We start from the raw sequence: 21404 nt of genomic DNA, 5'->3' as shown, positions 1-21404 counted from the left end.
GGAAAACTGTACTAGGACACAGTGCACCACAGCTCAGGTGTCACTGTATGTGTGTCTTCTATCTACCCATCTACATCTACCCTCTATTTTTCTCCGTCTATGTTTGTGTTCGTGGAGGCTGACCCATGTGGACTGCATTAAAAGGGCTTCCTTGCCCCTGGCTTCTGGTTGCTTTAGCCAATGGCAGGCATCAGCAGGAGACTGGGAGGTTGGAGGACAATGTGGTCAGCGTGCTCACTCCCTGCTACCCCCTGCCATACTGCCATGGGTTCCTTGAGTGTAAAGACAAGGCCACAAACTTTCAGCAGTCAGTGCTCTTCATAAAGCTACCTTCTCAACTTCTAGTAACTACTCCCTCACTTCACCTTCAAAGCTAGGAGTTAAAGGCTACCAGACATCACAAATGTTACAACACTGCTCTGTCCTTTGGTGGTTTCCTTAGACCCTGCCCATAGCTTTATAGATAGTACCTTTTTAAAGATTTCCCTCAAAGTACATATTTTGCATCATACCTTTCCTGCCAGGAACCTAACTGCAGTCATTAATCATTTGTTCTATTTTAGACACATTATCCTTACAAATACATAGAGGAAATCAAAGAAAATTCAAGATGTCCCATCTACCCTAAATCCTAATGTATATAACACACCAAGAACCTGAAGTCCTGTTTTCTATTACACAAGCATCGTCTCAAATTAAGGGCACAGAGATTCACACTATGCTGCAATCCCCCAAGAATCTACCCCAGAAGGAAGCATTCAGTTCCAGAAAGAACTTCTCCGATGACAAGGAACTCACTCCTTCAGAGAATGATGTCAACACTCTGGGAAGTCTTGGAATCCACCCAATCACACCATTTGCAAATCCGTATTGTTCAGTTTGGCTTACTTAAATCCAAGCAGCCTGTACTTCACAGAATGCCTGATTTGGTTTTCTACTCACTCAGTCCCACTCTGATCACTGCAAGCTCTGTACCCTGAGCAAATCCCTCAATTTCTTCTTTTACAAAATGGGGACTGACGTGGGATGCCTGCGTGGCTCAGTCAGTTAAGTGGCTGCCTTCGGCTCAGGTCATGATCCCAGGGTGCTGGGATGGAGTCCCACATCGCTTCTCTCCCTCTCCCTCTGCTGCTGCTCACACTCTCTCTGACAAATAAATAAATAAAATCTTTAAAAAAAATGGGGACTGACATGCTAGGTGATCTGCAAGGCCACTTTCATCTGATTATGTAACCAATGAAACAAATCAAAAGCGGTCAGGAAAATCATTCCTAGCTTTCAACAGAAAGCCATTATAAATTCATTGCCAACCTCACCTGGGTCATTAAAATCTTACATTTCTTTAGTCAGCTTTATCTCCTCTCTGAAAAATTATTTGAAACTTCCTCTGTTCTTTTCAAGCTCCAGTCCAACTGCTCTCTTCATATTTGTGGCAGATAACCTTGTTCCCTACTTACCCAGAAGCTTCAACTTCCAGCCAGCAAATGTGCAGACTTTCTGCTCTCCTCATTCTTTTACAATAAAGCTATGCTTCCTGTCAACGATCTATTGTTTCTATTGATCCCCTACCCAGCAACAGTTCTCAAAGTTATCTGGAGTTCCCAGGCCACTAGAGATCCATACACCTGTTCAGGATACACGGAAATTAAAGCAATTTCAGTCAGGACTGCTGAGGTGACCAGTCCTTCTCACCATGTTCACAATTGCATCGATGGTGAATAATTAGATGGGTAAAACTGGGGTGCTTGAGCACAAATCAAGGTAGTGGCACCAAACTGTACCAGTGTTCATTAGATTCTCCACATTTATGCACTCACAGTAAAAAGACAAAAGAAAAAAAAAGGTCAATTTCATTTAAGAATGTTCATAATGAAGCAAAAAGGATTACTGATTTTATAAAATCTCCAACCTCGGGGAGCCTGGGTGGCTGAGTCAGTTAATCGACTGACTTTTTTTTTTAAAGCAGATTTTTAAATTTTTTAAAATTTGTTTTAAAAGATTTTATTTGTCAGAGAGAGAAAAAGCATACAAGCAGAAGGAGTGGCAGGCAGAGCTGGCAGAGGGAGAAGCGGGCTCCCCACTGAGCAAGGAGCCCAATGTGGGACTCCACCCCTGAACCCTGGGATCATGACCTGAGCCAAAGGCAGCCGCTTAACCGACTGAGCCACCCAGGTGTCCCAAGCGTCTCTCTCTCTTCTTTAAAGATTTTATTTGACAGAGACACAGCGAGAGAGAGGGAACACAAGCGGGGGAGTGGGAGAGGGAGAAGCAGGCTTCCCGAGGAGCAGGGAGCCTGATGCAGGGCTCGATCCCAGGACCCTGGGACCATGAGCTGAGCCGAAGGCAGACGCTTAACGACTGAGCCACCCAGGTGCCCCCCAAGCATCTGACTCTTTGATTCCAACTCAGGTCATGATCTCAGGGTCCTGGGATCAAGTCCTGCGTTCATCGGGGAGTCTGCTTGAGGATTTGCTCTCTCCCTCTCCCCCACCCCCAACTCGCTCACATGTCGTCTCTCTCTAAAAATAAATAAATATATCTTAAAAAGAATAAAATCTCCACCCTCAAGAACTGTGACAAAATGGAAAATATTCATAAAGTACTTGTGTACCTGCTAAAATACAGCTGTCTCGAGAAACGGCACTTGTGTTTTGAGTTGCCAACTGAACTAGCTGCTTTTGTCATGGCATGTTATTTTCCTACAAAGAGTTGACAAACTATGGCTATTCTGACTTGGATATTTGTTATTTATATTAACACGTGTTGCCTTAAAGTGAACAAATATTTTTTTAAAGTTTCTCGTTTTAAATTTCTAACATGACAAATGCCTATAGATGTAACCCACATAAACAAAAGCTTCTTGGAGTCCTGGATAATTTGTAATACTGTAGGGATGTCCTGGGACCCGGAAGTTTGAGAACCACCCTCGTCTTCAGGAACCCAACACTGTGGCTGGTCTTCTCAGAGACTGAGTCGAGGCCACCCAACAACCCAGTTGCCAGCCTGGTTCGTTAAAGGCACAATTTCTGAGGAGCCGCCTGCACCTGCCAACCCCCCACCCCCTTCACCTCAGCCACTCCCACGATGCAGGTCGCCACACACCCAGAGGAAAAGCGAGAGGACGACCATCTGCTCGTCCCCGCAGCCCCGGGCCTCCCGTGCCCACCCCGGCCCCCTCTTCCAGCTGATGCCTGCCCCCCACGGAACCCTGGTCCCGGCGTCCGTCGCAGTCTTGCCCCATCCTGTCGCCTCACGTGGCGGGCTTCGCCCACCCTCCCGCCTGGGCGTCCACGGAGCAAGAGTGGCCGGGGTCCTGCCGATGCGGGCCAGGCCCCGGGGCCTTACCATGGTGAGCTCAGCTGCTGCCCAACGCCGCTACTTGACCTCAACTGCCGCCGCAGACACCACGCGCCCAACTGCCGCCGCTGCCCTGTGCACACGGCCAGCAATTGGCCCGCCGCTGCCCAGGCGCCTATTGGTCCTCAGTACCTCGGGGCGGACCGAGGCCTGGAATCCCGCTTCCGATTGGCCATTGCTTGACTCTCGGAGTGTGGCGGTTTCTGATTGGATGCGGCTTTGGCGGGAAGGCGGCCGCCTAGCCAAAGGCGGAGCATTCTGGTGCATCCTCCGCCTTTAGAAAGCTGGAGTGTCCGCGGTTTTCTCTGCCTGGGGCACGGGACATTTTCACGCATGTAAGTCCCCAGTGTGCGATTGGCTTCAAGTCAAGATTGTGTCGCCTTCTCGCTTCGAGCCTCAAGCCCACTCATCTGCCTGTTCCTGATTTAGGTCTTTGCAAACATGACTACCTCTCAGAGGGCTGCCAATCATCTACCTGTAACCGATCCAAAGGAGAGTTGCTCCACCCCATGCCCAGCAAGCCAGTAGAAGACTGGCACCGAGCTTTTGCCGTGAAGATAGAATATTTATTGGTGTGGTGCCACACAGAAGAACGGGAAACGAATGCTCAAAGTCCCGAACTTCCTGATGCCTTACAAGTGAGGATTTTTAAGGGCAAAATTTGGGTCAGGGGTCTCCTGACGCTGTTGATCGGAGGCCTTTGAAATCATGTTCACAGATGATGCTTTGTTACTTGAGGTGGCTTCCTCTGGTCCATGGAATTGCGCTCTATCTTGGGAGACTTGGAATCCGAAAAACATATTTCTTAGGGTAGAGATTTCATTAGGTACATCTGGTGATTGTGTGCTTGGGATAGTGCTGATCAGCTGCTTTTAAGTGCCTGTTTGTTCCGTGGGTAAACTACTGGGGTCATGATCCTTTGAATAACTATGCATTCCTATCTCTTGGGCCTACTCCATTCCCTAGCAGGTCGAGCTGTGCTTGCGGAGGGTATGACCTCTAGTGTTCATTCTTTCATCCGAACTAACAAGATGGATGCCAGCTTTATACCCAAAGTCTGCACCCCCTTTCTCGTCCACCCCTTTTCTGGAGCAGAAAGGCCTTTGCCATCCGGCACCTGGGAACCAGGCAGGATTTGATTACTTCTTTAATGTCAACTGGATTTCTGGAGATAAGGGAGTGGAAGGGTATACCCCAGCCTCCCCACACCCCCCAAGAGCTGGGTCGGAGCTCAGTGTCCATTTTGGGGGACTTTGGAACAATTACCCGATTCTTCCATTCTGTAAAGATTGACTCAACTTTCTTTAGGATCCAATGTGTATTTATTTCTGAGAAAAGCCGGGTAAGAGGAATTCTGGCATACCCCCAGTTTATCACCCCAATGCAACACCCTTTCTAGTGGTTCCCTAGAGTGTGTTGGAGCAGACTCTTACCTTCTCCTTGGAGAAGAATGGAGAACTCAACCCCTGCAATGGGACACACCAGATAGAGGAGCTGGAATTTTTCTGTAGGCCTTGGGAACATATGAATGGTATGATTAGGTCGGCCCTTAGGCAGCTTTGGCAGCAGGGAGGAGGGAGATGGAAGGAGGTCAGGGGAGAGCCAGGGAAACCAGGAGAAACCTTCCCTGCTTCTTCTCTCCAGGAGAGTGAATCCTTCTATCTTAGCTAAACTGCCATAACAAAACACCACAGACTGGGTAGCTTAAGCACAGACGTTTATTTTTTTCACAGTTCTGAAGGCTAGAAGTGCAAGGTCAAGTTCTGGATGGGTCGATTTCAAGCGAGGGCTCTCTTCTTGACTTGCAGAAGGCCACCTTCTTGCTGTGTCTGCCTACAGGGGCAGGAAGAGAGAGCAAGTTCTCTGGTGTCTCTTCCTATAAGGACACTAGTCCTATCAGATCAGGGCCCCACTCTTATCAGCTCATTTAACCTCAATTACCTCCTATCTCCAAATAGGTGGTTAGGGCTTCAACAGAGGAGTTCGGGGGGTACCCAATTCAGTCTATGGCACCCTCCTTTCTCAGGGCTCCAAACATACCACATGCATAATTTAATTGAAGCCTGCATCACAGTTTTATTTTTCAAAGAGATTTATTATTTTAGAGAGAGAGAGAGAACACAAGCAGGGGGAGAGAGACAAGCAGACTTCCCACTGAGCAGGAGTCTGACGTGGGCCTTGATCCCAGGACCCTGAGATCATGACCTGAGCCAAAATCAAGAGTCAGATGTTCAACTGACTGAGCCACCCAGACACCTCTCACATCTTAAAGTACTATTTATTTTTCTGGTTATTAAAGTAACACATATTCAGAGTAGAAAATGTGGAAAATGAAGAATAATAGGAAAAAAATTAAAATCATTCCCAAACCCACAACTTAGCTAAACATTATTAGCTAAACATTATTAATATGTCAGGTTTTTTTTAGTCTTTTCTCCTGCATACATATACTTATACATGTTTTTTTTACACGATTTGGATCCAACAATATGATTTGTTTTGGTAACAGCTTTCTTGAGATATAATTCACATACTATACAATTCACCCATTTTAAAAAATATTTTTTTTTATTTTTAAGTAATCTCTGCACCCGATATGCGGCTTGAACTCACAACCCAGAAATCAAGAGTCACATGTTCTACTGACTGAGCCAGCCAGTCACCCCACAATTCACCCATTTAAAGTGGTATACAATCCAATGGCTTGTAGTTTATTCAGTTGTGCAACCATCACCATAATCAATTTTAGAACTTTTTTGTCACCTCCCAAAGAAACCCATGCCCTTTTGCTGTCAACTCCCAGTCCCTCCCATCTCCCCAGCCCTAGGCAACTTTATTTTTTTTTAATTCTTTTTATTTTTTTTTAAGTAATCTCTACACCCAACATAGGGCTCAAACTTCCAACCTTGAGATCAAGAGTCACATACTCTACGGACTGAGCCAGCCATGCGCCCCTGCCTTAGACAACTTCTAATCTACTTTCTGTCTCTATAGATTTGCCTATTCTGGACATTTCATATAAACAGAATCATACAATATGTGGTCTTTTGTGAATGCTTTCATTTAGCATAATGTTTTCAAGGTTCTTTCATGTTGTAGCATGATACATTCCTCCTGATACATGATACATTCCTGTAGTAGCATGATACCTTATTCCTTTTTCTCTTTTTTTAGTTTCTTTTTTTTTTCTTTTTAAGGATTTTATTTATTTGAGAGAGAGAGAATGAGAGACAGAGCATGAGAGAGGGGAGGGTCAGAGGGAGAAGCAGACTCCCCACTGAGCTGGGAGCCAAATGTGGGACTCGATCCCAGGACTCCAGGATCATGACCTGAGCCGAAGGCAGTCGCTTAACCAACCGAGTCACCCAGGCGCCCCCTTATTCCTTTTTCTTGTAAACAGCCTTATTGAGCTATAATTCACATACTATACAGTTCACCTATTTAAACTACAATTCAGGGGCACCTGGGTGGCTCAGTCAGTTGAGCGTCTGACTCTTATTTTTAGTTCAGGTCATGATCTCAAGGTCGTGAGATCAAACCCCATGCCTGGCTGCGCGCTCAGCAGGGAGTCTGCTTGAGATTCTCTCTCCCTCTCCCTGTGTCCCTCCCCACCTCTAAAATAAATAAACAAATCTTTAAAAAAAAAAAACAGTGTACAATAACTAATTTTGGTATATTCAGATTTGTGCAACCATTACCACAATCAATTTTAGAACACTTTCATCACCCCAAATTTCATGCCTTTTTATGGCCAAATTGTATGGGGTGTTCCATTGTATGGGTATACCATATTTTATTTATCCATTTATCAGTTGGTGGACATTTGTACTTTGTGGATATTATGAATAAAGCTGTGAACATCTGTGTGCAAGTTTTTGTGTGAACATATGTTTTCATTTCTCTATGACCGGAATTGCTGGGTCTATGATAAACTACATGTTTAATCTTTTGAGGAACTACTAACCAAACCATGTGATTTTTTTATCTTGATTTTCTCACTTAACATTAATCATGTGCATTTTCATAAATTATTAAATGTTCTTTGAACACTTGGCTTTTAATGTTTGCAGACTTCCAAATCTTAATTAACCCCTGTTAGTGGGCATTTAGATTATTTCCAATTTTCATGTTATAAACAGCATTTCGGTGAACATCTTTGGGCATTAATCTTTTTATGCAGCTCTGGTTATTTCTGCAGATCAGATGAATTAGACCATTGAATCAAAGAGCACAGGCAGTTTTAAGGCTTTTGGTGCATAATGATAAATTGCCTCCCAGAAAAGTTGTGTCAGTTTGCATTCTGGCAAGTTGAGTTTGTACTTTCATTGTCTCCTGAGGTCACCAAAGCTGGGACTTTGGACATTTCTGACCCCAATTTGTAGCACATAGTAGAAGTTACACAAGTTAGTGTGAGCGAAGGAAGACCCAGTCTCTGCATTAACAGGAGCCATGGGATGGAGAGGAGGGTACAGGGTCTGAGACTCCATCAAGACAGGTTCCATAGGACTTACCACCCGGTTGACATGGGGACTCACTGCAGACTCAAGTGATAATAAGGCATCGTGAGGCCAAGAACCCTCGACGTCGAAGTGGCCAATGTGAGATGAGGAAGCCACCCACCACAGTCACTTAGGGACAGACGCTGGTAGGGATGGGGTGAAGACTGGCAGTAACTCTTTTCTATACTCTACTCTGTGGGCAGCAGTCTTTACATGGAGTGCTGGAAGAAGTACCTTCACTGAGCTGGCGAGGTCATCAAACTCTCTGTCCACTTGGATCTCCTGAGGAGAAACCCATTACAAGGCAGTACATTATCACTGTCTGAGAACGTCACTGTTTTTCACTTATACACACAAGGTTTTGAAGAACACCTTAGGGCCACTTCTCTCCTATGGATGACAATGTCATTACTCCCAAACCATTAAAATAGAGAAGAGAAGTGACTCCAGGGGAGCTCCTTGGGGCCTGCACTATTTCTTGATCTGGGGGCTGGTTGCATAGGTGTGATCTGTCTGTGGAAATTCACAGCCCTAACCCATGTGCACTTTTCAGCATAGACGTTATTCCTCAATAATAGGAGTCAGGGGAAGAATGCTAGCACTAATGGGATCTTTCTCTACACAGGCCTTTCCTGTGGGGTCTGCTAGCTCATCCCCTCTTTGCAATGAGCCTGGCTGGAAGATTTTAGCCCCGTTTCACCTGAAGACAAAGCTGAAACCTGGGAAGGGTTTTACATGAACTGTCAGGATTCAGAAGCATTTCCCTTAGGGGTGCCTAGGTGGCTCAGTCGCTTAAGCGTTTGCTTTCAGCTCAGGTCATGATCCCAGAGTCCTGGATCAAAGCCTGAGTTGGGCTCCGTGCTCCGCGGAGAGACTGCTTCTCCCTCTCCCTCTGCCTGCTGCTCCACCTGCTTGTGCTCTCTCTCTCTCTGTCAAATAAATAAACAAAATCTTTAAAAAAAAAAAAAGTATTTCCCTTAAAGCTGAGGAGAAAATCTAGGCTGGGGAGATTAGACTAATAACAGCTAAGGAACAGGAAATTAGTACATTGCATCTAGTGTTATTCTTGAATTCAGAAGACGCCATGTTGATGACTTAGGATTTGGTCCCAGGCCTGTCTGATTCTCACCTCTGTTTCCACTAGATTAAAAGCTCCTGATAATAACCATAGGTTATATTGAATAAGCACATAGTTTTGCAGAAGAGTTTTATATATCATTCCTTTATTTTTTAAAAATATTTAAGTAATTTCTGCACCCAACGTGGGACTCAAACCCACAACTCTGAGATCAAGAGTCACATGCTCTTCCCACTGAGCCAGCCAGGTGCCCCCCCCTGCCCACCTTTTTTAATGATAGAAGCCAATGTTAACAGGAATTCTCAGAGCAGGAGGAACAAGGTCAAGGCAAACTAATCTCTAGCTTTGGAGCTGTAGAAACTGGGCAGGCAGAAGGAAGCAATAAGCCTGAAGGATTGGAACTGTAAAAAACATGTCTCTGGAAGGGTTTTGACTTAAATCTGGGTTGACATCGACCAGGGTTAGAATAAACAATGATTTGTGACTAGACTTCCTTTCATTAACTCATATTTGGGGATTCTCTCCTTAATGTTTAACTGCTTTTAATTTTCTATATCAAAAAGGCGTCTTAATCTCCCTCAAGGCCACATGAGTGAATCTTCCAGCACCATGATCCGCCTGCAGACAGAACAGGCCAGGGGGTGGGGCGGGGCCGCCTTGCAAGTACTGAACCTGCAAATCCAAACATCAGTGAACAGCGAGCTTTGTGTCCTCTGAGCCACCTAGTCTCTCTCAGCCAATGAAGAACCCAGGCAGGGGTTGGAGGTGAGACCATGGCGGGACCCCCCAGTCAGGAGTGGGAATAGAGCCAGAGTGGCCCTGTGACCTTACAGTCCGGCCTGGGGTGGGACTCAGACTCAGCCATGTTAAGTATCTGGGCAGGGCACTCTATTTCTCTGATCCCCACTTTCTTCCTCTAACTGATAACTCATGGAGCTGTGGGGAGGATCACAGATGAGATTTATGAAAAGCTCTTACAGAGAAATCTAGGAGTTCTAGGGCAGACATTGGATTATCCCGGACAGACTTTAGAACTCCAAAGCAGCCTTCGCCTCGCATGGGATTCCTGGACATCTGAGAAACACACACACAATTGAGAAAAACCGAGCCCCAGGGAGGCTCATGGAACATCTCCAAAGGGAGGGAGGGATTCTTCATGTCTGCTGAGTGGCTCGGGACAGCCCCACTGTCTCAGCTCAGAAGTTGTCTCCACTGACAGAATGCCCTTGGTGAGCCTGTGGGGCCAGGGAAGAGAGGAAGAGAAGAAACACTGGCTGAGCACCCCACCACCACCATGCCCAACTCTGTGCTGGGTGCCAAAGATACAGACACACAGGGCACATCCCTGTCCTTAAAGAGCCCACCCATCATGGGGAAGAGAGGGAAAGGAAACATCATGAAAATGCAGTGCAATGAGAGTGTGCATCAGCTCTCCTTGGGAGGTAAAAGTTAGGCAGGGGATAAAATACCGGCCCTGAGCTTTACAGGTGAGGTGCGCAGAGCTGGGTATTTCAGCAAGAAGAGCAGAAGCAAAACAGAGAAGAGAGAATGCACCATGTGCAGAAAATTCAGAGCAGCTTGGGGTGACAGAATGAGCTTCACAGGTGGCAGGCAGAGGGATTATGGCAGAGCCCGGAGCCCAATGTGTAGTGAATGACATACTACTAAGCTTGGATTTATCCAGAGGGGAGCCTCTGACAGGTTTAAAGCAAGGGGGGACATGAGCATGTTTCTGGTTTAGAAAGATCACCTGGTAGGTAGGAAAGAAGGGCCAGAGATGGGAAACTAGCAGGTCCACAGAACTTGAGGGGAAGTGAAAAGGAGGAGCAGGAAGCCTGCGAACTCTGCAGGAAGTCAGATGAAGGATGGAAGGCATGGGAAAGAGAGGGAGGGGTGACTCCATGAGGAGGTCCCCCCGCCCCCCACCCACGGGGACAGCCCTTAGAGAGAGATGATGTCTTCAGGTTGTGCTTTGTGCCCATGGGACATCCAGGGGACCATCCAACAGGTGGCTGGAAATGGGGATCCAAAGCTTAAGAGAGGTCTGGGTTGCAGCAAGGGGCAGGGGTGGAGGAGTGGGTGGGAGAGGAGCGAGCCTCAGGCTGGGGATGGGAGGGCTACACGAGGCTCCCCTGCCAGTTGAAGGAGCTGAGAGCCAGGCAGGGCTGGATGCCCCTGGACCTGGCAGTACTGTCCTCTGAGCACTTGCTGTTGGCACAGTGGCCCTCACAGGCCTGCTCCACCCCGGTTGCACCCTCCCTTCTCTGTCCTCTGCTCTCAGCCTAGCCCACTGGCAACCCTGAAGGAAGGGAACTCCTAGTGTGCACATGAGACCTCGGGTAGGTCTGAGAATGGCCAACAGTACACCTGGGCTGAGCGGGTGGTCTGAGAAAAAGGAAGGACAGCTGGGAGGTGGGGTGACACTGCTGGGAGAGAAGGAAGGGTAAGGGAGGAGTCTGAAGTATATGGGTCAGGCCAGAGATGGGTGAGTGAATGGCAAGGGAAAGAAGTAGTCACAAGAGGAAGCAGGAGGCCCCCGCCCTTATCTGGGCTCCAGAATCTGTGTACCCCACTGCCACTGGAGTGATGTGGCGGGGGAGGGATCTGTGTGGATATGTACAGGGGGGGGCCTCTCCCATCAGGCTAGCACTCACAACTAGAATCCTCAGCGTCTGGTTGACCCGGAGGCCCAGGCCCAGGCTCAAGGCTCCCACTGCAGAGATGCGGTTGTTGCTGCAACAGAGAGACAGGAGCATTTTGCTACTTTCCGAGCAGCTGTGCAGGTGCATCCACCTGGGTGGGCTTCATGTTCCAGCCTCCACTGATGCTTCAGGGACCCTGGGCAGGTCAGTATGTAAAGGCTGGACAGTGACCCTGGAGGGTCCCGGTGTTCAGGGAGAACACTCAGCAAACATACCTAGAGCACCCCTACCCCCAGTGGAGGCCAGCTGCTGTTCCCAGGCCCTCCCACATGTTCCACGTCAGCAGCACCCCATTCCTATCACCATGACAGCATCTGTTCTGGAAACCACCCAGCTCCATCCTCATGTCCTCTCCTCCTGCTTCTCTAGATGGACCTAAACTCTGGCCCCAGCACCTCTCTTGGCCACTTTATCTCAGAGCCAGTCCCACTTCCCTCTGACCTCTCAGACCCCAGCTCTGGCCTCAAATTCTAGCACGTCGCATAGCCTCTTCTGGCCTTAGCTTCTTCCATGGGAAGGACAGAATTGCAGCAGGCAGACCCTGCTCTCTCCAGCAGGCCCCTGGTGGAAGTGCTCAGCCACAGCAGTCCAAGACCTGTTGGGCTTCTGCCTCTTTCTTTCCCTCTGGTTTGTGGCCTCTGCTCTGGTTACTTGCTGAGGGCTGGGATGCTGCCTGAGCTTGGAACAGCAAATCACACACGGCAAGCACCCAGCAGTCATATGCTGAGCAGAGCATGAGCACTCACCCCCGCACCAGGCTCTGCTGAAGATGTTTCTTGTTTGTTTGTTTTGTTTTGTTTGGAAGTAGGCTCTACATCCAGCAAGGAGCCCAATGTGTGGCCTGAACTCACCACCCTGAGACTGAGACCTGAGCCAAGCTGAGATCAAGAATCAGACACTTAACTGACTGAGCCACCTAGGTATCCCTCTACTGAAGATGTTTTACATATGTGTTTTCAATTCCCAGCCACCCCCCTATGCAGCAGGAATTATGAGATCCAAGGTATAATGCTGAACTTGAGTGAGGAGGATGGAGCTGGGTGCTCCTGGATTGTGGCTCAAGCCCCATCATGGGTAGACTGTGGTAGGTTTGGGAGCTAAGGTAGTAAACAGCAGGAGGATCGTGGAGTCCCTGATCCCTCAGGTGACTTTGGATGTGGAGGCTGTGACAGAGGGGACACCCTATGCACCTTACCTCATGTTGAGTTCCTCCAACACGTTGTTGGTCTTAAGTGCCTCACCTACCGCGGATGCTCCAGGATCTCCAAAGCCATTGTATGAGATGTCCAGGACTCTGAGGAAGATGTTTGCCTGGAATACAAAAGAGTGAATCCAGGAGACCTCCCATGAAGGTGGCCAGGGACCAGAGCCTCAGAGCCCAGGAGGCCCGAGGTGCAAAAAACACAGACTGAGAGTAGAAGGTCAGAGGTCCCAGGTAAGAATTTTGTGGCTTGGGGCGCCTGGGTGGCTCAGTTGTTAAGTGTCTGCCTTCGGCTCAGGTCGTGATCCTGGGGATAGAGCCCCACATCGGGCTCCGTGCTCAGTGGGAAGCCTGCTTCTCCCTCTCCCACTCCCTCTGCTTGTGTTCCCTCTCTTGCTGTCTCTCTCTCTCTCTGCCAAATCAATCAATCTTTAAAAAAAAAAAACAATCTTGTGGCTTGAATGATGGCGACCAGGAGAACTGAATGAGTGGAAGCATAGCACCAAGGGTGGGTGTGGGTGTGGATGACCCTCAGAGACTGATGCAGTGATCTGGCTCACGCCCACTTGGAGACCCAAAGGCAGGTACTCTGAGGCACAGAGCAAGACTCCAAAGGGGCTCCAAGGAAGGGTTGTTGGGAGTCTGTGATGGGGAGAAGGGCAGGAGCTTGTGGCTGCACTGGGAAGACAAAGGCTGACCTACGACTTCTGGAGCAGGATCCCTAGGTCAGCCCCGGGGGAGTGGGCCAAGCAAAGCAGCTGCTGACATTTCCTGAGGAGAACTCCACAAAGGTAGCCGGCACCAGGGGCATCCTGGCAGGGGCTAGGAGCCACCCATTCCCGAGGCCTACGAACCACAATATCCAAGGAAGCAAGTGGGATGTTTTAGAGTGTGTGCTGGGACCCAAGGGTGCAGGGTGTCACCTCAGGGAAAAAAAATCTGCAAACGCTCATTTAGTGAGCATGCTTCACCAGAACGCATGATGTCCCCCACCAGCCATATGCCTATAATATCTATAACATCCAGAGAAGTTATGCAGCATTCAACTGTAGATCCTTCAGGAAGCATCTCGAGAGTGAGCATGGTGTTTTAGTCATGAAATGGGGCTGGGAAAATTAAAGTCACCAAACAAAATATTTTTTTTAAGCTCTTCTTAAAAGATCCAAGGCTCATTTCTGAAAAGCTGTAAAGTCAGGGAGCTGGCACCTGGGAGACCTGTCCCCACAGGACAAGCTGGATGGGTAGACAGGCTGCAGAGCTGTTCATACCTCCAGTCCCCTGGCAAAGGCTACAGCTCCTGGTCCTCGAAGGTGATTCCAGCTTATATTAAGCTCAGTGAGTCCTGTATTTTCTGCCAGAGCTGGTCCAAGGATCTCCCCTTCAGAAACACCAAGACAAGCTTTATTTAGTCTGTTCATTCCTTCAAAAAATGATACTATGACCACAGTGTGCGAGGGTCTCTGCTGGGCTCCAGGGTCACCAAGTTGAACCCAATATGGGCCTGCCCAGTCCTCAAGGGATTCACATTTAATGGGGGAGATACAGTTGATCTGTGAACAACATGGGGCTTAGGGGCACCAAACCCTGGTGCAGTCGAAAATCTGCTTGTAACTTTGACTCCCCCAAACCTCAACGACTGATAGCCTACTGTTGACCAGAAAGAAGGCCTTACCAAGAACATAAAGTGTTGATTAACACATTTTGTAAGTTATATATATTAGATACTGGATTCTTTTTTATTTCTAATTTAATGTAATTTTTAATTTAAATTCAATTAGATACTGTATTCTTACAATAAAGTAAGCTAAAGAAAATATTATTGAGAAAATCATGGGGCACCTGGGTGGCTCAGTGGGTTGAGTGTCTGACCCTTGATTTCGGCTCAGGTCATGATCTTGGCATCATGAGATCAAGCTCCGCCAGTGTGGAACCTGCTTGAGATTCTCTCTCTCCCTCTGCCCCTCCCCCTCCCCCTCCATGTGCTCCCAATTTCTCTCTCTCTCTAAAATAAATAAATCTTAAAAAAAGAAAATCATAAGAGAAAATACACGTATACTACTGTACTGTATTTATTTTAAAAATTGCGGATAAGTGGACCCATGCAATTCAAATCCATGTCCAACTGTAAATACAAATTAATGGGATATGAGCTATTATAGATTACAAACAGGGATGTGTTGGAACAGGGTAGGGACAAACCCTGCCTTAGGAGGGGGTGCCAGGAAAGTGAGGAGAGAGAGATAACCTCGAAGACTGAGGGACTCACCACCTGTATATGCATGCACAGCGGAGAACACACACAGGAAAGAGCAAATGTGTGGAGGCACGAGGGAGCATGGAGCCCTTGTGGAAATGCCCACAGGCCTGGTGAGTGGAGGGAAGCCACTGAAATGAGGTAGGAGTGATGGGCACTGGAGAGATGCTGAGAGGCCTTCAAAGCTGGGCCAAGGCTTTGGGGCACCAACCAGTTAGTGGTGAGTAGCCAGGGAGGGCTTTAAGAAATGGCAAAGCTGGGAGGTGCCTGGGTGGCTCAGTCGTTAAGCGTCGGCCTTCGGCTCAGGTCATGATCCCAGGGTCCTGGGATCGAGCCCCGCATCGGGCTCTCTGCTCTGCGGGAAGCCTGCTTCTCCCTCTCCCACTCCCCCTGCTTGTGTTCTCTCTCTCACTGTCTCTCTCTGTTAAATAAATGAATAAAATCTTAAAAAAAAAAAAAAAAAGAAACGGCAAAGCTGGGCTCCTTAGCGACAGGTGTAGGTTATGGACTGAGGTGAGCAGGGGCATAGATGAGAACCCATTGGACCAGTTGGAAGGCTTGTGCCATAGTTTATAGGCAAGAGGTGACGAGGCTGGTGCAGCTGTGTGGAGAGAAGGCACCTGTGGCAGAGAAAGGAAGGAGGGAGCAGTGCACGGTAAGAAACCTGGAGAGAGTTTTAGCATGTAAAAATGGACAGAAGCCCCACCCACCCATCATGTTCTCCACTCCGTCAGCATTCAGCCAGTCTGACTTGCTCCCAGTGCTCAAAAGCACCAGCACCAACATGACTCTGGGCTGTCCCCCTGGATAGAACTGTTGACCCCCTTCCTCACCTGGGTAACAGCTCCTCATCCTTCTAACCTGGGTTCACAGCGTCAGAAAGCCTTGCCTGCCCAGCTGGGCTGTGCTGCCTCCGGCCCCATGTCCACTGTGCTTCCATCCTTCCAGGCCCTGGTCTAATGACCTCTCTTTGCCTGGTCAGTCTCTCCCACCAGCCCAGGAGTACCTCAAGGATCTGAATTGGACCCCTCTCCATGGTCTCAACTCCTCATGTGGTTTACTAAGGCTATTTGAAGAAAGGCACAGAGGAAAAACAGATGCTCTAACTGAGCAGAACTAGCTTGCTTGGGGGCACCTGGCTGGCTCAGTCAGGGGAGCATGCCACTCTTGATCTCGGGGTTGTGAGTTCAAGGCCCACCTTGGATGCAGAGATTGCCTAAAAATAAATTCTTTAGAAAAAAAAGAAGGAAAAAAAGAGAGAGAGAAAGAAAGAGAGAAAGAGAGGAAGGAAGGAAGGAAGAAGAAAGAAAGAAAGAAAGAGAGAGAGAGAGAAAGAAAGAGAGAAAGAGAAGAAAGAAAGAAAAGAAAAAGAAAGAAAGAAAGAAAGAAAGAGGAAGGAAGGAAGGAAGGAAGGAAGGAAGGAAGGAAGGAAGGAAGGAAGGAAGGAAGGAAGGAAGGAAGGAAGGAAGGAAGGAAGGAAGGAAGGAAGGAAGGAAGGAAGGAAGGAGGGGAGGAAGGGAGGAAGGGAGGAAGGAAGAAAAGAACAAACTAGCCTGCTTGGCCAGAACCCACTGCAGCAGGATGCTTTTAGCACCTTGGAGAGCTCCCTGCAAGGCAGCTGCAACTCTCTGTGCTACCTCCCCTCTGGATTCCAAACCCAGCCCTGGGTCTGACACCCAAAGATTATCAGGCACAGGTATGTACTTTCCCCCTTCCTCAGACACTTCTAGGTCTGGGAGGAGAGGGTGGTGGTCCCCACTTTGTAGGGAAGTCCCTTCTTTGCTGAACAACTTGAGGGTGAGAAGGTTTCTCTCCGTACATGAATTGGCCTCTTGAAATTCCAATGCTTGGACTTCATGACCTCTGTGGCCAACTACGAGGCAGGTGCTACCTTCACCTTAGGTCAGATGGGGAGATTGAAACCCAAGCTCTTCACCCTTCAAGGGAGTCAGGCCCACCCAAAGATTCCCACTTGAGGAAACAAAATGATCCTGCTGAGTTTGTCCTTTTCTGAGCTGAAGACCTCCCTAACACATATTTGCACAGCTTTCATGGGGCCTTAGCGTCCTGCCCTCTCCATCCTGGCTGCCTCTCTGGTGTTTGCCTTTTCACCATGAAGGCCCAGGGGGACATCTATACTCAGTTTGTTGGAAGTCTGAAATGATATTATTTATTTATTAGAGAGAAGGAGAGAGAGAATGAGCAGAGCGAGGAGCAGAGGGAGAGGGAGAAGCAGACTCCCCACTGAGCAGGGAGCCTGACGAGGGGCTCTATCCCAGGACCCTGGGATCATGACCTGAGCTGAAGTCAGGTGCTTAACTGACTGAGCCACCCAGGCGTGCCCCTGAACTTCTCTTTTAATTTCACACTCTCTCATAATAATTTTCTTAAAAGGTAAACGGGTTCTCTGGCAGTTAAATTCTAAGGCTGATCCTCAAAGACCAAGGTTGGTACCACCCCCACTCTAAGCTGCTTGAGACAGGACAGTGATTCCCAAACTTTCTTGATCAGACAAATCTCCTAGGGCACCCATTAAAATGTAGATGCATGGGCCTCGCTCCACCAAGCTCCACCTCGCTCCACCTCGCTCGCTGAACCATTCTGGTTCAGCAGGTCCAGGGCCCAGGAATCTGTGTTCCTAACCCAGGGTCCCAGGTGATTCCTATAATTGATTGGAGTCGTTGAGGTCAGACAGGTAGAAGTGCATGCTCCTAGCAAAGCAGATAGCCTGTGCAAAGGTCCTGGGACAAGAAAGTGGTGAGATCAAGGAATCCCATCAATGTCTTCCACAGTGCTAGCAATAAAATCTTCATGCCTTTTGCCAAGATTTGTAGGCCTACAGCCCTCCGCTGCCTCTTCAGCTCACAGCATAGCCCCTCTCTCCTGGCTCACTAGCCCAGCCACATCGATGTCTATCAGTCTGGGAAATAAGCCTGCATGTTCACTGTTCCTCTGCTTGAAATGCTCTCTCCCTGGTCTTACTATGGCTTATTCCTTCCCACCCTGCGCATTTCAGCTTAAATGTCATCTCACAGAGCCCTCCCCAGCCACCCGTCTTAGGCAAGGGTCCCCATTCATCTCTAGAATCATGCCCTATTTGTTTATTTTGTGGCACCAATAATTATGGAGAATTATCTTGTTAATAGGTGTTTCCTTGAGGCCAGGGACTCTGTTTTGTTCACAACCAGGTCACTAGTGGCGAAATGAGCACCCAGCACATGCAGTAGCAGGCAAGGGCAATCTGTGGAACAGATTAAGAGTTCTGTGTGGAAGGAATGGGAGAGGGGCAGGCCAAAGTGGGACATGGGAAACAGGAGCCAGAGTACAAATGTTCAGAGTGGTGCTGCCAACCTCCACCCGCCCCTGCCCCAGGAAGATGGGCTTGAGTGCCCCATGGTGGCCCTGGCTGGATGTTACCTGCGTGGTCAGTCAGCTGGTTGTAGCTCAGGTCCAGGGATTTCAGTCCCGTGTGGGCCAGCAGGAGTTCAGCAAGGTACTGGGCTGCGTGTTCCTCCAGGCTGTTCCCTGCCAGTTGTACCTTCTGCATGGTTGGGTTCACCGTGAGGGCAGCACAGATCGCCTGCACTCCCACCACTCCCATCTGGTTCTCCGACAGGTCCACATCTAGGGTTCGGCAGCACTCCTCCATCAGTGGGGTCCAGAGCCAGGCACCACCTTCTTCCACCTTCCTCTATCCCCTAAACCTCCAGGCCTGAGGCAGCGGAGGAGGCGATACAGCTGGACTATCCTGGGGTTGCACGGTGACTCTGCCTCTCATCAGCTGCACCCAACCCCGCAGGCCCCAGGCAGCTTCTCTGATGCCCACACCCTCTCCATGCATCCACGAGCTTCTTTGTCTAGGGGCTCAAACCGCCTACTTCATGGTGCTGTATAGGATACCTGTGATGGCGAGGCAGCCACCCCGTGGATGATTCATGCCTGGCAGCAATATAACACACCCACAGAAGTCTTCACCAGTGAATTTCTGGGAACTAGCAATGACAGCCCAGGTGGCCATGCACAGAGCACGTATGTGAGCCGGGCACCTTGGTGAGCCCTTCATATGCGGTTTCATTTCATACTTAGCACAGCCCCAAGGGCTAAGTGCTACTGTTGGGGGGCCATTTCACAGATTGAAAACTAAGGCTCAGCAAGGTGGAGCAGCTTGCCTGGGGCCCCCTTGCTCATCAGTGGTAGAGGTGGCGTTTGCATCCAGCCCCACTTCATTTCCACCCAGCACTCCACTGTCTCACATCGCTTATCCCCTGCCTCTCTGTTGGAGGACTCTCTCATCCAGCATTTAGGCAATAGGAGGACACCATATGCAGGGGGTTGCTGGCCAGAAGAGAAAGGGAGTGGGGGGAGGGCCGGGTGAGGAGAGGAGTAGTATCCAGCGTTGGGGGCACCACAGAGAGTCTACCTCCACCTGCACCCACCCCACCCTGTGATGAGGCCCCTGCCCCAGCAACACCAACAGGCCCCGGGTGAGAAGACCCAGCTGTGGGGGAGCCCACACCCCTCAGGAAAGGGAGGACTCAAATCTGCCCACCTGCCCCACGCTCAGCACCTACCACAGATAGTGCTGCTTTTGCTCAGGGCACCTGCCAGAGCCTCCACGCCGGCCCCACAGAGCCCATTGTCTCGAAGGTCCAGCCGCTTGACATAGGGATTGGAGGTCAATGCTGAAGCCAGAGCCCGGGCACCCTGGGACAAAGAGGGGACTGAGGGACCCGGTCCTTCCCAGGGGTGAAGGCCCCAGACACAGCTGGCCAGTACCCTGGTTCATTTCCAGGACTCACCCCACCCAGTGCCCTCCAACTAGAAGGCCCTCCCCTTCCCACATGCCCAGGGGACACCTTATCCCTCTAGGCTCCACCCAGATCTTACCTCCTGGAACCTTCCCTGACCGCCCCCCCCCAGCAGGTTAGGGGCCCCCTGCAGACCCTCCAACCCTTACACTGAATTTTGTCATAGCCCTGATCCCACCTGTCACCCAGAAGTGGGGATGGGACATGTCTGACACAGAGCAAGGCCAGGGAGTATGTGGTATGGGCTCAGGAAGGGGCCACTCCTATGGCTGCTGCCTCTCTCCAGGGGTCTCTCCAGGGTTACCTGGGGCCCCAGGCCATGGTGCCTCAGGTTCAGCTCTGGGGTGCTCACTTGGCGCAGAAAGCAGGAGGCAGGCACAACACTATGGGCCTGGCAAGACCTCAGGTAGAGGGCGTCCTTGACCAGTCCTCCAGGCCCATGGATACCTGATAGGAGAAAGGGAGATGATGAATGTGGATCCCTCTCCAGACACAGTCGCCTACTCCCCTGCCCTGTGTCACCGTGCAGCCTATGTTCCCCTCTAAACAATTCTAAGTTCTATACATTTATTAGCTTAGTTGTTCCTGTGGGTTGGGAAACCCAGCCCTGATCCTATTTCGGGGTGGGACACCCCTTCTTACATTGTTTGGCGGAGTTTAACATCACTCACTTTGGAGGCGTTTTCTAAAGGTGCAGCTCCTGATGCCGCCAGGAGCATTATGGGGAGGGCACGGGGTCAGCTGGAGGGGCCGCCCGCTGTCCCGAAGGTGTCCCACGGAGGGGTGCGCTCCCTGCTGGACAGGGTTCCCTAGCCCGCTTGGCCCCAGCCTGCCCCCTCCAGCCCTGCAGGAGAAGCGCCCTAGGTGAGGAGACAGCACCTTCCATCTCCCGGTCGGAGTCTGAATCAACGTCCGAACACTCCTCGGCCTCCGGGGCCCCTGCAAGACGCCCAGCGGCCGCTGCCACCCCTTCCTCCTGCTCTTCCTTCTCCCCGGACCTCTTGCAGGGAGCCCTCATCGTTACGCCCATTTCTCAGTCGCAGGCACTGAGGCGGGAACAGGGCGGCCAGCACCTAGAGCGTTGCCCGGGGATATGGGCGGACCCTCCGGCTGAGTTGACCAATCGAATGTGGCGCACAGCGAACAGGCGCCCGCTACAACCAATAGAGACGTGCCTCCGTTGCAGTCGCCCGGGCAACCCGGTGTTGTTGGTTGCTACAGAAACCGCCGCTGGCGTGGGCCGACCTTTAGCTTACTCAGTCTGGGCAGATAGGAGAGCGTGCGCCAGGGTTCCAGCATCGCCCCCACACCTTCCACCGACTGGGGAACATGGCTGACTCCAAAGCCTGTGCTTTTTGTCCCTATGGCCTGCGGGCGCACTGCGCAAGAGAGCCTGGGGAACCTTGCAAAGCCCGGTCACCCTCCCCTCTGGAACCAGAGTCACGCTCTCACTCCGTGGCTGCCAATTCTCTCTCATGCTCTAGCGTCGCATATACTGCTTCCTC

At 49.9% G+C, this 21404-nt stretch overlaps 1 protein-coding gene across 2 annotated transcripts; it reads right to left on the bottom strand.

Annotated features, from left to right (window-relative positions):
* Nucleotides 1–5222: 5222 nt before the first annotated feature.
* Nucleotides 5223–20917, bottom strand: LRRC74B (leucine rich repeat containing 74B). Of its 2 annotated transcripts, XM_028094952.2 has the most exons (9): nucleotides 20779–20917; nucleotides 20204–20346; nucleotides 19663–19795; nucleotides 18509–18715; nucleotides 14106–14215; nucleotides 12832–12947; nucleotides 11589–11667; nucleotides 9913–10008; nucleotides 5223–8138 (listed from the first exon to the last, which is right to left on the bottom strand). In XM_028094952.2, exons 1-9 carry the CDS (start codon nucleotides 20915–20917, stop codon nucleotides 7983–7985), a joined length of 1179 nt encoding a protein of 392 aa, XP_027950753.1. In that variant the 3' UTR covers nucleotides 5223–7982. The 2 variants fall into 2 exon arrangements, 1 of the variants encoding a protein (XP_027950753.1); XR_003607728.2 differs by lacking the exons at nucleotides 5223–8138; nucleotides 12832–12947; nucleotides 14106–14215; ... (2 more) ...; nucleotides 20204–20346; nucleotides 20779–20917 and having other exon boundaries at nucleotides 9923–10169; nucleotides 11589–11761.
* Nucleotides 20918–21404: the final 487 nt, after the last annotated feature.

The sequence above is a fragment of the Eumetopias jubatus genome, unplaced genomic scaffold (assembly GCF_037043125.1).
Source record: "Eumetopias jubatus isolate StellerSeaLion01/CBP00866 unplaced genomic scaffold, mEumJub1_p1.0 scaffold_16, whole genome shotgun sequence".
In the NCBI taxonomy this organism is placed as follows: Eukaryota; Metazoa; Chordata; class Mammalia; order Carnivora; family Otariidae; genus Eumetopias; species Eumetopias jubatus.
This window is presented reverse-complemented; position numbering and strand designations above follow the sequence as displayed.